The 14,599-nt window shown below is 47.7% G+C and overlaps 1 protein-coding gene across 3 annotated transcripts in view; it reads left to right on the forward strand.

Moving 5' to 3' along the window:
- Positions 1-3,172: 3,172 nt before the first annotated feature.
- Positions 3,173-14,599, forward strand: part of LOC144127604 (uncharacterized) — a 39,048-nt gene continuing 27,621 nt past the window's right edge. Inside the window, exons 1-2 of one of the 3 annotated variants that reach the window (XM_077660582.1) lie at positions 3,173-3,368; positions 14,130-14,274. In XM_077660582.1, coding sequence (XP_077516708.1) covers positions 14,247-14,274 — 28 coding nt within the window. In that variant the 5' untranslated portion in view covers positions 3,173-3,368; positions 14,130-14,246. Of the gene's footprint in view, positions 3,369-3,697; positions 3,846-10,249; positions 10,349-14,129; positions 14,275-14,599 lie in introns of those variants that run through there. The other 2 variants (XM_077660583.1, XM_077660584.1) reach the window with 2 other exon arrangements.

Below are 14,599 nucleotides of genomic sequence, written 5' to 3' on the forward strand. Positions count from 1 at the left end.
CGCTTCCGGTGACCAGGTCTGCAAGGTCCTGCTCAGTACATATAATGACTTCCCTTTATGCCGACGAGATATGTAGCAATCATTACGACAGATAAAGATAATAATAATAATAGGTTTTGGGGGAAAGTAAATGGCGCAGTATCTTTCTCATATATCGTTGGACACCTGAACCGCGCCGTAAGGGAAGGGTAAAGAAGGGAGTGAAAGACTAAAGGAAGAAAGAGGTGCAGTAGTGCGAGGGCTGCGGAATAATTCGGACTATTTGGGGATCTTTAACGTGCACTTACATCGCACAGCACACGGGCGCCTTAGAGTTTTGCCTCCATAAAAACGCAGCCCCCGCGGTCGGGTTCGAACCCGGGAATTCCGGATCATTAGCCAAGCGCCCTAACCACTGACAGACAAAGATGATGCGCCGGTACTCTCGTTATTGATTACATTTTTCAGTATGTTGCGAAGCTCTTGGGTGCTGTCCTTATTGTGCAGGTGATTGGAAACTGCATGCAGGAAAGCTGTAACGGCAACGATTGTGACCTGGCGTCGGCACAGGCGGCGATGCAACCGCTTCATGAAAAGCTGAATCCATCACAGTTGTATAACGCACTCCCTGCACATATCTGTTTACTTTTACGACGAAAACTTCGCTATTTACACAAAGGGCGAGCGCGAAGAAATTGCTCGCAACGTGCGAGCTCGAATGTGGTCTGGTGCCTCAGTAACCCCATCAGCACACAACAACGGACCTACGCTGGCTTAAAGGTGGCGGAAATTGGCACGAGCCTTGGTCCTATGTGGGCGTTCGGGCAAATTCCCACTTTTTCCAACCGTAGTCCCACTTTCACGCCATGTCCAGCCTCTCTATAATCCACGAGGGCCCGACGTCCGGACTGGGCGTATGCTATGCCTGTCTAATCGAAAGCGGCCAGATGTTCAGACTGGCCCTATGTTTAACCTGCCTAATCAACAATGGCCAGACGTTCACGCCAGGACCCGGTCTATGTTCAGCTAGTAGGCCCGACATTAATCACTGATGCGCTGCCAATGTGGGCTTCACAGTGGATTTTCAGCTATTGGCATATCCCTATTTATTCAGTGTCATTTCCACCACAGGAATCTCAGAGGCGTATCCAATATGGCAAGGCCTCGGCATGCGTTTGGTTTGTCCATTGCAATGCATGTAAGAAATTAGTTGTGCATGAAATTAGAAGTCCCGCCTGCAGTTTTGTACCTTAGGGTCACCTCTTGCTGTATATTCTGAAATTTGTTTTCACTATATTATACAAACTGCAAACAGTCTTTTGATAAATTATTGCATCTGCGCTGCTTGTGCATCGCCAGATGCACGGCGCCTAGCCATTGAACGGGAGAGTCATATCGGAACTAGCCTTTGCACTTCTATTGCAAGAGGACTGTTACCCTACCTTAAATCAAATTCATCGCCCAGCTCTTGCATGATGACCTATTTCTCGCCAAAGTTCCGAACGTCGCTTTTGTATTCATCGCAATATTATTTAAGCTTACCATTGTCGTTTGCTTACTTACGTCTGCAATCTTACACTGCAATCCGCCCGTGAGTACTTAACAGAAGCATCTGATCAAGCTTCCGCCTTCTAGGCTATTTTTTTAGGCACGTAATAAAATCGGGAATAATTTCTTTTTCTAACATTCGCTTTCAGATTGTTCGTTTTCCCTCCAGTTATAGAGGGCTGCGGTATCTGTGCATTCTCCGTCGTTATTTGCAAACAAGTTTACGCATGCGTTCTCGAGCCCGGAAGTATGCCATTCTTCTCTACATTACGCAATTCCTGAATAGCTGCGATGTTTCAAGTCGAATGTAAAAAACCCTACAGGGGGTCTTTAAGGAAATAAAAATGAAATGAAAAATGATAAAATGAATGCCTTTTCGCAATCTCTGAAGGCCGTATGTTGGATATACAATGTGGCTAGTTCGCCTGATCATTAAACTCGGACGAAGAGGATATGATGGCGCCATTCGCCTAAAAGGTGTCTGATGTCTGTTCAGCCACTGCAGCATAAGGAACGACGAAAAAAAAAAGACCTGCTGCCACTTCATACGAGGAAAACTTTTCACACTGGCTGAATAACATTTCACACTGGCTGAACAGCATGACGATATATAAACTTGGCATTTGCGGTTCTCGTAAGTCTCACTCGGCTGCTACACAAAGTGAACAGCCGGTAACTGTTTTCAGATCGAAATGAGCGGCAGCAACGTAGATGTGTGGAATGCAATCGGAATGAATGTATGAGTCATATTGCGCTGTCTTGCGGGAGGACTCAGTACGGGCAAACTGGACGTTTGCCCAAGAACAGAATTAAAGCACTGACAAAGCCATATGGGCCTTAATTATGTTGCTGTGTGAGAAATAAGCATCCCAATGAATGTTTTCACTCACCGCGTGAGTGGCTGCGCCACGCAGTAGACGTGTCGAGGAATAAAAAAAACAATCTTTCATACGATTCTTCGTTGGACTAGTTAACCCGCGTCACCTCCTTTGCACCCCCAGGGACAGGAGTAGAGCTCATTAAAACCGGTCGGCCGTGGCTCTCCCGACACGTGGCTAGTCAAAGGAATCCGCCGTAACTCTCTGCCGCCCCGTCCATAAGCGAAGAGAAACGAAGGCAGCGACAAGGGTAACGCTAGAGAAGGCACGTGCGCCGGAAATAAAACGACCATATTACATGAGTAGTCAGTTTTGCCATTATTTGGAGGCTTTTAATATGCACCAACGTTGCCAGAGTGCTTGTAAGCTAACCGCACCTTAATTTTCTTTAAATGCAAAACAAACAACATAGCACAAGTTCGCCTCGGAGAACATGTTCAAATTTTTTCCGGCCAGCGCTCTAGCGAGGCGCGGCAATACTGTTCGAATCGCAGTGAATGGTCTTTGTTGGAGTATGTACAAGGCGTCTCATTTTATTCCGAGAAGACTTACTATCGTAGTAGACTCAACAGGCATATTTACAGGCCACAGTAGATCTGATTACGACCGCAGCGCGTTTACGTCTACACGAGTTGAACAACCGAAGGCTGCACTGCCAGGGAGGCGGCGGATGCCGAGTCTGCACCGCCGCTGCTTCTGCCGACGTTAGCGGTTGCGTACGAGAGGTGCGCGCTCGCGCTGCGGCTTGAGAGTAAAGACGCATCACGTATATCGCGTAATTGATCCCGCTCAGCGCTGCCTTCGGCGAGCAGCTGACGGCAGCGTGTGGCTCTCGGCGCAATCGTCGGTAAGGCGGCCTCGGTTCCCTGCAGTTGATGCATTCGATGCAGCGCATTACAAGCAGCACTCCAGGCGTCTGAAGAAGCGCTCCTCATTCTTAGTCTGAGCCCTGGATACCTGCAGGTTGGTGCTTGTTTTGTTGCTTCGTGATAATTATCTCGGGAATTCGAACTCAAGTAAGACCGCACATTTTTTTCGAAATATGCGCTGTTCGAATTAACAAAGCCGTTTCAATGCGTCTGATGTCGATAGTACCACGGCATAAGTTACTGCAAATTGCCATTTAACGAGAATACACTGCACATCAAAAACATGCGCCTCTGCCTGTATACTGCCCTCCCCTCTCATTCGCATAGGTCGATCCTTCGCAGTGTCATATGATATGTGCGCCATAAGATACGGACGAGTGCATTTTATCACGCTGCTTGTATATTTTCCGCGGGATTCAGCGACTGTATTGTGCTTGCGGTGTCAACACTGCGCCGCACGAATCATCATCCGGGGAAGTGAGCCACGCCCCCTTTTCGAGGCAGTCTGGCAGCAGCAGCGTCGAAGTAGGGAAGAGTGCACCTTTTCACGCTGCACCTGTATTTTCCGAAGGTGCGTACTTTTGTTTGCTTAACTATTTTCCTACGCTCCCTTCTGTTTTGCTGTTGTTGCTGCTGCTGCTGCTGCAGCAGCCAGGCTTCTCAATCGATTTGATGCGTGCATGACTCGATGTAATGGCTGACGGGAAGTCCGATACTTGCCTTGCTTGAAACGAAATAGAAAACGCAGAGGACTTGGTAAAGTGCAAGGAATGCAATACCCGTACCACACAACAGTTTGTTCCAATTTACGGATCTTTAGAAAAATCACGGCTGCTAGCGCTCACGAAAGCGTTTATTTGCCATGCGTGTAGAGTGCGGTAATCGTGTACTGGTTCAGTGAGCGCAGCCTCTGATCGGACCTCAATGTCGCTACGGTCCTTGCAGAACTACGCCGGAAGCTGGACAGTTTATTGCCACCAAGTCAGTAACATTGAACAAAGCGTTGAGTTGATGTCGGACCATTTTGGCGACATCTTGAAGCGCGTTGATAACCGAGACGAAGAAATTGCGCAGCTTATCAAAAGGTTGGAGCAAGCTGAAGGCACGCGGCCGGACGACGAGTTGTCCCAGCTCAGCGCTGGCCTAAATGAGAAGCAAAAAGATGTTCCTTTCACGGAGCACGGGAAATTGCCAGTAAGGTCAACGAGATAGCCAAAGTGGCCAACGTAACGGAACTCAGTGCCCGCGACCTGGAGGCCTGTCACAGGCTTCCTGCAACACGGAACAAAGTACAGGCCATTCTAGCTCGATTTGAGAGACGGGAAGACAGGGATGAATGGTTGCGACAGAAAGCACTGACAATATTTACCTTTGTGAGGATTTAACACATAGAGTTATAGACAGCTCCGGAAGACTACAAGGGAATGGGCCAGAAACTGCGGTTACAAATTTGTTGGGCACGCCTATGGCAAAATCTTTGTGCCCAAAAAGGGAGGTGACCCTGCGTGTGTCGTTACTTGGATACGCGCCTTGTCAAAGCTTGTTTCGTAGGCCGTTCGTGCATTTTTCGAAACAGACCCTTTTTACCCAAGGCTTCTGACAGCTACCCGCTGCCTCATGAAATACGCAATACTCATTCACAAGAGTGGTTTAGCCCATCCATTTTAAAATGTGTTCATTTGAATGCAGGGTCGTAAAAAACAAGCGTGAGGAATTTAATATTCTAACTGGCAGCTCTGATTTCGATCTGGATGTAACCATGGTTTCAGTTAACATGGCTCAGTGATAACGCGGATTTTCGGCTACTTGCTTTTTCAACATTTTCTGTGAATCCGCGTACTTCCCGCGGCGGTGGTGTTTGTATTCTTGTTAATTATAAATTCCACTATGACATACTGGATGTGCTGTGCAGCAGCTCTGCTGATGACGAGGTTGCGTCAGTGCTAACCAACAACACAGTTCTGTCTTGTTCTACAGACCACCGAAAGGTGATGTATCTTGTTTTTTGAATACCTTGAATTTTGCATTAAATACATTACTGAACACAAATATGATGCTATCATAAGTGGCGACTTCAATATAGATATGTTTATTACACCTAACAGGGAGAGTTTCGACATACTTTTGAAATGTTTTGTCTTTCCTATTACTACCACGGTACCTGCTCGTGTCACTTTAACATCACAAACTTTAATAGACTTGTTCATAACGAATATTGCATCTTCAGCTATATATATGTTCAGGTGTTACGTGTTGTGACCTTTGCGATCACATGGGTATATACTTGTGCAGCAAAGTAATTCACAAGCTGACATGCCGTTTTTTGTATTCAACTCAACATATAACACCAGTAATCCTCCAAAGTTTCCGCGCAGATATTGCATTAGTTGCCTGGAGCGATGTATATGCCGTAGCTGCTGCAGACGAAGTATATAATCATATCTTTAGAAAACTTTTGTCGTGCGTACAAAAGACATATCAGGCGGCCGCGGTGGCTCAGTGGTTATGGCGCTCGGCTGCTGACCCGAAAGACGCGGGTGCGATGCAGGCGAAATTCTAGAGGCCCGTGTACTGTGCGATGTCAGTGCACGTTAAAGAACCCCAGGTGGTCGAAATTTATGGAGCCCTTCACTGCGGCGTCTCCCATAGCCTGAGGCGCTTTGGGATGTTAGACCCACTTAAACATTTATAAAGCTAGAAAAACTTCCAGTAAAATGTGGAAACCGTGGATATCGCGAGAATTTTATGGTCGTATAAAAGATAAAAATATTTAGCACCGATCTTTTATTAAATCAAAAAGTCCTGCTTGACCGGCAGAATTAAAAAAAGTTTAGAAATAAACTAAACAAAGGCATTCGCAACGAAGAAATAGTTATTAATGAAAGGTACTTTGATCCATGCAATCGTATGGATGATTTTCGTTAATATCGGAGCGAAGGAGTGTTATTTCCGTGTCAAACTCTGTCAAAATCTGCAGTAGGTCTTCAAGGGGAAGCGTCCTAGGCCACTAGGCAAATGTAGATAAGGAAAGTAAACAAAACGGCTTCGTAACTATACCGCCTGTCTTCGGCTTTATTCCAAGTATCGAATCTGTGGCAGATCCCATGCACACCACAACGTTTGCAAAAGTCAAGCCGGTACCACTGCGCCTTTACAGAGTCTACGAGTAACTTCATATTTGTTATATTCCGAGAGAGCGCGATTCTTCATAACTGCGTTTCTTTTGGTTTTCTTTTTTTTTCTTTTCTGACGCATGCGCAGCATGATTTTTGCAAGGCGTCAGTTGTACGTGATAGGAATTAAAAAAGAAGAGGGCAGTAGTGAGGGAATTCGAGAAATCAAAAATTTTGGGGCTTTGATGTTCCTGAGCGACTCATGACCAATGAGAGATGTCGTAGTGAAGAGCTACGGATTTATTTAGACCGCATGGGATTCTTTAAAGCGGCAAAATTAAATTCAGCGACGCACACCCTTACCGCTGTTATAACGTCCGGTCAAAAAAAAAAATCCCTGCTACCTTTCGCCAGTGCGCACTCAAAGCTAGTTAAACGGTTGATAGGTGCAAGCGCACTTCAGGCAGCGTTAAATAAGAACAGCGATCTCACGGCCTGTTCCAGCTTTGAAAAGCCGGCACAACGCCTCTACTCAAGTTCCTTGGTCTCCAGTCTGTGCGAGGCTATGCTTCGAAGGATAAAAGAGCGGCCGAAGGCTAGGAACAAAAAAGAAAAGACCCGTGTACGTGGCAGTCATCCCCTACATATCCACAATATCTCGCACAGCCTAAAAAACGTAGCAGGAAGTTTCAATGTTCGAGTCGTGTTCTCGTTCCGTGCAAGCTGGCAAAAATATGCGCGGTCGTTAACAGAGAAAGACAGCCGGCTTGCTCAACGACAGTCGCATTGCACAACGACAAAAGATCCGAGGGACATCTTTCCGGCCTCTGCAATTAGCCTAACCCGACCTGACAGCCTTTATTAGCGAGTACGAGTTTCCTGGCGACGGCAAATAACAAAGTTGAAAGGGAAGAGGTTGAGGCGTATCGCACTGCGAAGGCAGGTGACTCGTGCGTCAGTTTCATTGCTCGAAAAAGAAATGTGTTTCCTGGATCGTGCCTGAACGTTGTTTCCTCGACCATAACATGCTTACATTGATGCGGCTCCCTCCTCCTCCCTCGGTGCCAATGCACCTGCATCATCTATACGTACGTTTAATCTTCACGGCCACGTTAAAGCTTTTGACTCTGCCTTTGCACCCGCCACGGTGGCTCAGTGGTTGGGGCGCTCGGCTACTGATCCGCAGTTCCCGGGTTCGAACCCGGCCGCGGCGGCTGCGTTTTTATGGGGGCAAAACGCTATAAGGCGCCCGTGTGCTGTGCGGTGTCAGTGCACGTTAGAGATCTCCAGGTGGTCCAAATTATTCCGGAGCTCTCCACTACGGCGCCCCTTTCTTCCATTATTCTTTCACTCCCTCATTTATCCCTTCCCTTACGGCGCGGTTCAGGTGTTCAACGATATACGAGACAGATACTGCGCCATTTCCTTTCGCCCAAAACAAATTATTATTGTTATTATTTATAATTTCCTCCTTTTAGTTTCACATGTAGTCCTTGCCGTCATTTATTCAGATACCAAGATACTTAATTGTACGCCTTAACTATAGGTAACTCGTAGCGTGATCGTACCGGGCTCATCATTATAAACCATGACTTCCGGTTTTACAGCGCTAAATCTCAGTTCTATAGCCTCCGCCTCTTTTCCGAAAATGTCTGCCAAATCTAGCAGGCCTCTCGCGCCGTCGGCTAGAAGAACGATGTCGTCGGCCTATATCGGTCCCGTAGCAAAATGGTGGTTTGAGCTAGTTGGTACATATTCACAATTTCACCAGCGCTGCGACTAGGAACAAGAACAGAGAAGGAAGACAAGGACAATCGGTCCCGGTGTGCGACTTGTCAACAGTTGGCCCCTTCGCCGCCACGGCACAGTGAACCCTAACGCGCTCTCCTCTATCTTCCGTTCAATTTCTCTGATGCAGAGCATTAGTAGGAGTGACGATAAAGGAAATCCTTGCCTAAGTCCCTTTTTAATCGCAACTCTTCTTGCACCTTTCATTCCATGCCAATTACCAGCTACGTTGTTCTCCTTGTAAATTTCTTTCGTAAAAATATGGTTTTACTGGCCACGCCCTCTTTTCCCAAAATCACCCATTGCAGGGCGTGGTTTACATTGTCGTAGGCCCCTTTGATGTCTGCAGACGCCGTCCACAGTGGCCGTTCTTCATTTGCAGCAATTTCGATGCCTTGTCCGACGTTGTAGTTGATCCTTAATGGCTTGCAAGGCTGTTCGATACAGTACTAATGTCACCTTTAGAGGCCTGTAGGACTTAATGCGATCTGTTCCACCTTTACGTTTGTCCGCTCATCTACTCTCTCTCCAGCTTGCCGGAATTTCTTTAGTTCTCAATACGTCACTTAAAGCAGCCTACGAAGTCTGTATAGTTTCTTTATCAAGGAATGCAGCTAGTCCCATTGGTGTTGCGTCCAAACATTTTGTTGTATGCAAAGGGACCCTTTCCTCCGCTTTTTCCCAATCTAACTAGTCTGTCTACGTCAAAACCTCCGCTTGGTAGCAGCCTGCATAAAGCTGCGTACCGATAGCGCCGTCACACGCTTGAAAAGCCTCTTCTAACCGTTCGCAAATAAATTGCTTTGTCGCTTCATTTTCGATTAAATTGTCATCATCCCGTATATGGCGACCCATTTCCTTCGAATTGGTGCCAAGTGCCTTCAGGTGGTTCTAGGACTTTCTGGGTGCCTGCTTATCTCTTCTTAAAATATCTACCATCCTTTTATCGGTTGTAGCCTTAATCTTGGACCATAATTTGGGCATGGTTCTTTTGTTTCTGTACTCGTCACATTTCTCTCGAATTTCGGGCAAGGGCCTATTTTCTTGTTTTGCTTTCCGCTGTGCCCTGGAAGCGGCTGGGCTGCTTGACATAGCAGCTTTAATATCCACGTCCCACCAACATTTGGGTCTCTTGTTGTACCTCCACCGCTTTTTCTTAAGTACCAAATCTATCTCTCTGTCTCTCAATTACCTTTATAACTTCATGCACGTCCATGATCTATTGGAGACCTTTCGAACACACTTTTCTACCGCTTGTGATATGGTCATCGGATAACGGTCGTTCATATACCGAATTCTGTGCTGCATGTTTTCGCGGACCAGCTTCATCCAAGCTGCACAAGTATGCATACAACACCCTCTGCTTGGTGCTTTGTTTGCACGGCAGGTGACCGCACAGCTTTATATTACGCCTTTAGCGACGCGATGCCAACTCTGACGCTGTCTCCCCACCCCGAAAAGTCCTGTGCACAGTGACTGCCGTATGAAAGAGCGAAGGAATCAAGAAATGAAGAGGAAGAAGAAGGTCTGTCGGCAGGGTTGCGATGCAGGATTTCCAGTTTGAATTTTTATCTATGCAGGTGTGGGTTGACACCGACAAGCCTATGTGACGCATGCGGGGAAGTTCAATATGTAGACCAATTTCTCCTCTACTGTCCACAGTTCGCACTTCAGAGGAAGATTCACCTGGAGGTTCCTCTCTCCTGGTTAGGGCTCCCGTTATCTCTGCCAGTGTTATTATCGTTCGGTGCAAGCGCCAAATGATTTGCATTGGGTTCAATTTGTGTGATTCTCCATGATTACATAATTGCAACTGGTAGGTTGATTTTCTAATTCTTTTAAAATTCTTCGCGCTCTTCTTTTTTCACCAAAATGCTGTCCGTTATTTTGCTATATTCTTCTGTCGTTTTTATTGATACATTTCTTTTCAAAATTCACGCTTGGTGCTAAAATTTTGTCGTAATCTCCTATGGAAATTTCCTTGTTTATGCCACTACACCCTGGCTAATCCATCAATGTGGGTATGTGCCATGCCTTAAGAGGACAAAGTAAAAGAAGGGTGCACATGCACGTCGTGTGGCTTTGGCTAATCACTGCTCTTGCGGCTGAATAACGCACTGTTACGAAATTACGATTCCTCGGCGTGGGATTCACTTCTCCTAAGCACTAAACGGTGAGTGCTCGGTATCCATCTTTGTTATGGCGTGTGTCTGTATAAGGCTGTTTAAGAAAAAAAATTGGAGCTAAGCTGACCGGCTTAGCGCAGTATTCAGCGAAAGCTGGTAGGAATTAGCATTGTTTCTGGTATACAAGGTCGGTTTGGCGCACGCGTGCAACGAGGATGTTAGCGCTAGCACAAGCTAATTTAAAGACATTTTCTGCACGCGACGAGCCAACCCGACACACAAATTGATACTCTGCTTTGCTTTTCTATTTCGCGCACGTTCAGTAGTGGTTTCGGCTCTCTTTTCGAGCACGTTTAGGTACTCGGCGTTGGCCTGTTTGTTTCGAGCACATTTAGGTACGTACTTGGCTTTGACCTGTGTTTCGAACACGTTTAGGTACTCAGCCTCTCTGTTTCAAACTTGTGCCACTGGGCTTCGCCGCTTTATCAGCCAGCGCCACCGCTAGCGGGGCGGTCTTGCTCGTTCAGCTCAGATACCAACACACTTTCGACTTGCCCTTCAGGATGGCGAATGTCCACTTCCGCCTGCTTGACAAGTCTCTTCGCCCTCGCGGACTCCCCTTCTTCCACCTCGTCAACTGCTGCATCTTTTGGGGAAAGGAAACGGCGCAGTGGCTGTCTCATATCTCGGTGGACAGCTTAACCGCAGCCACAGCTGGCGTGGAGAGGACAGTGTGAAGAGAAAAAGACGCACAGCAGCGCCGAGGGAGGGGCTGTAAAGTGGGAGTGAAAGAAGAAGAAAGAGGTGCCGCAGGAATGGAACCTCAGGAGACCAGGCAAGACCATCCAACTTGCACTCGTTTCGTGGGCTCAGGAAGTCGCCCCCGTCCTGGGGGACACACCAAGCCCGCCTGTCCTAAATCTCGCCAGTTTGTGGCAAAAACTTTGTTTCTCTCTCTCTCTCTCTCTCTCTCTCTCTCTCTCTCTCTCGCACCTTGCGGAGTCCCCGATGGAGCCTCCACTGCGGCACCTCTTTCTCCCATCATTCACTCACTTTACCTTTTCCCTCAAAGCGCTGTTGTGCATATTTTGAAAGGTTCATGGCTGACTCCGACTGACGTCCTCAGCCCTGCAATTGCATAAGTTGTTCTTCGTGCACCCGCTTTCACAGTGTCGTTATTATCAGTAACATTAAACTTATGCGCAGCTGACAAATCCAACTTCGGAGATACCGTGAACGGACACTCCGAGTGAACGGGAAACGGTATTTTTTGAAACTCGTTTAAGCGCATCTCGCGCATATAGCCCTAGAGGAAAACAACGAGGCTTTGGAAGCCCCTTGAAAGGTGCCTGCAAATGACGGTGTTTAACAGTTTGGGCTCCGCCTGCTGATGTGGATTAGTCGTTTGGGAGCTCGGCTATGGAGCTATAGGGTACCCGCGTTCGAACCTGACCGCGGCGGCAGCGTTTCGATGGAGGCGAAAGGCTCCTGTGTGCTTTCACTCTTTCCCGTGAACGGCGGGAGTGCGAGCCGCCATTTTGTTTTGATGAAAGGTGTAATTGTGTCGCTTCTCGGTGCACTCAACCTAAAAAGTGTTACGATATAAAGCTAATACTGCTTTCGCTTTAAAAACGAACCTTCAGGAGAAGACAGCAAACATTTCAGGTTGTGCTTAAAATACTTGACGGCAGGAAAATACTGCGCGCCTCCTCCTTGACTGCGTCTATAGGCAGATGTTTTGAGGAGTTATGCGTCTGGACGCCTCCTTTTGTTCTGTATATTCCGAAATGGCGATCGTGAACCTAATCCAGCTTGTGCCTGCATGCATACCTGCCGATGACTGTACGTGTCTGTTTTCCTCAGGAATAGCGTTGTTGATATGCCATCGTAGACTTCGTCGTGCAGGTTCCGTACTCGCCACCGAACCCCTACTCATGGTTGTCTTCACCTGCTTTTCGAGTTGCCAGCAAGTCTTTAACAGTGAACAGAAACTGGGCGTTGGAGAGTGTCAAAATGTCGTACCAATTACGCCTTTCAGATGCTTAGAAATAATCTGCCCGACTGCTAAATGAATACCTGAAAGCAGAATTAGAGGTTCCAGAAATAAATTTCCGGGACCTGGAGGCGCTGTTTTATTAATTTACTCGTATGTTTCCAGTACACAACATGCACTTCATAAAAACGAGACTTTATCAGGACGATCTGCCACTGCTTCATTAGAAAATGTGTTCCCCACAAAAACATTTGTGGAGAACCTGTTGAATTGTATTATGGACTCTTAATTTTATCTTGGTGTCCTTTGTAAAAGTGTCATGCTTTTTTTTGCCTGTTTTTCTTCGTTGCTGTCAATGCCATAGGGACCAAGATTTTTTCAAGCCGTAATGAAACTGCTTTTCTTGGTTCCTTTCGCAATGTGTATGTCTTGTTGCGAAGAACAAATGAATGAAAGAATTAAGTGAGCCAAAAAGCGAGTTAAATGCACCACTGTGGCGGCTGTTGGAGATGGCGCTTCTATCCCACCGCTGCCACCAGTTGTTGGATGTGGCTCTTCTATCCCACTGCTGGGCACCAGTTGTTGGATGGGGGCTCGGAGTCGCTCCCGACGGGACCACGGGTCAAGAACGACGCTTTCTCCGAACACCGCCACCACCGCCAGGACAGTAATGGGAGCACAGAAGAGGAGCACCAAATGGGAGCACGATTTTCACTGCACTCGCTGTCCAGTTTAATACAGTTCTTGTTCCCCAAATTCCCCAGGTTGAGGACGTTTCCGCCAGGGTGGGAGTGGCCTATCTTGTATTATGACGCACATACACGCACCAACGCACATAGGGACACGCCCTCGTCACGTGTCGAGCCAGGGAGAGGAGGATGCCCTTGTGTCCACGTCGACAGCGGAGGGGGATGATCTCGTAGCCAGCCGAAAGATTCCACGCACCGCCGACACCTCTTCTAGATGTCAGTCGACGCTCGGACAAGATCGTAGGGTCGGGTCTAGTAGCCAAAAGGAGTCACTTCGTCATTTGCCATGCCTGCGAAGATTAGCGGACGACGACTGCCAGCTCGCTGCCATAGTCCGGGAATGAGGCCACATTGGTCCCCTCAGCTTAGTCACGGCCCTAGGGGATTAGCTGCCGCTCGACCCCTGCGGCGACCTCTCCGCTTCGCCAAGAGTCTGTCCAGTGTAGCAGCACTCGGTGCTGTCCGGTGCTCGACGCTCGCTGCGGCGGCGTTCCGCGGGCCCTCGCTCCCCTTGCTTGGTTCCCCGAATCCACCTGGGCGACGCTCTCGGTACTCGGGTCTCGAACGTGGGAGCGATTCGTACCGCGTGGCTCGGAACCATACCGGAGAAGCTTAGTGCTGGTTTCCAGCAGGTGAGCCTTGCTGACCACGCTGCCAGCACAGCCGGGCGGGCGCCGGAATGTAACACGGCCTAGTAGTTTGAGCATCCGCCTCTTGTGCGGTTGGTGCGGGGTTCGATCTTCAATGCCTCCGGGTGCACACCCGTGTCACAGTGGGTACATGCTTTACCCTGGCCTGGTGCTCGGCTTATCTGGGGTGAAATGCTTCTTAAATGTCTTTGACAGCGCCTTGTGTACATGCAAATAAATACCTTGTGCCATGTCGCTCTTTGGCCAAATGCCCTTGTGCCGTAAAAAAAACAACAACACCATTATCATCAAAAGCCTGCTAAAATAAAGGGAAGTTTATTGGCGCAATTTTCTGGCATTGGGATGCGGCAAAAGGGAAAATCATCATTCGAAAAACGCATTCTGTTGACGGAGTTCATCGCATATCAGACCATCTGCGTATGTCAACTCTTTACAGGTGCATCGAATGTGCTGTCACGCGGTAATGGAAAATTGTCAGTGCTAACACCCGGCAGTGCCAGTCGCTGTCAGCTGTGACCGAGATACGTGCTCGGCCGGAGACCGGGAGCACACAATGTTCCCCGCCCATGTTCTACGATTAGGTGAGCGGGTTGTTTTTCTTACAGCTGAACCCATAAAGATGCCTCGCTGCTTCCACAAACGTGCTTCCTGCAGCACCCCTAAACCTCATAGTGCCCTCAGCACTGCAATTTTTCGGAGATTTAATTTATATTTATTGACTCCTTGCAGTCTCGCAAAGACCACTGAGTATGGCTGTTGCAGGTCAACAATGGACACGAAACTGCAGTGCCATGTTAAACTGGAAAAGAATAATATGGATTGTATGCAGAATATAACGTTATATGATACTAACAAATACATGTCACGGAATCGTAAAGAAAATAGAGAGAACCGCGAACAGTGGAG

Source organism: Amblyomma americanum, chromosome 4 (assembly GCF_052857255.1).
Source record: "Amblyomma americanum isolate KBUSLIRL-KWMA chromosome 4, ASM5285725v1, whole genome shotgun sequence".
Lineage (NCBI taxonomy): Eukaryota > Metazoa > Arthropoda > Arachnida > Ixodida > Ixodidae > Amblyomma > Amblyomma americanum.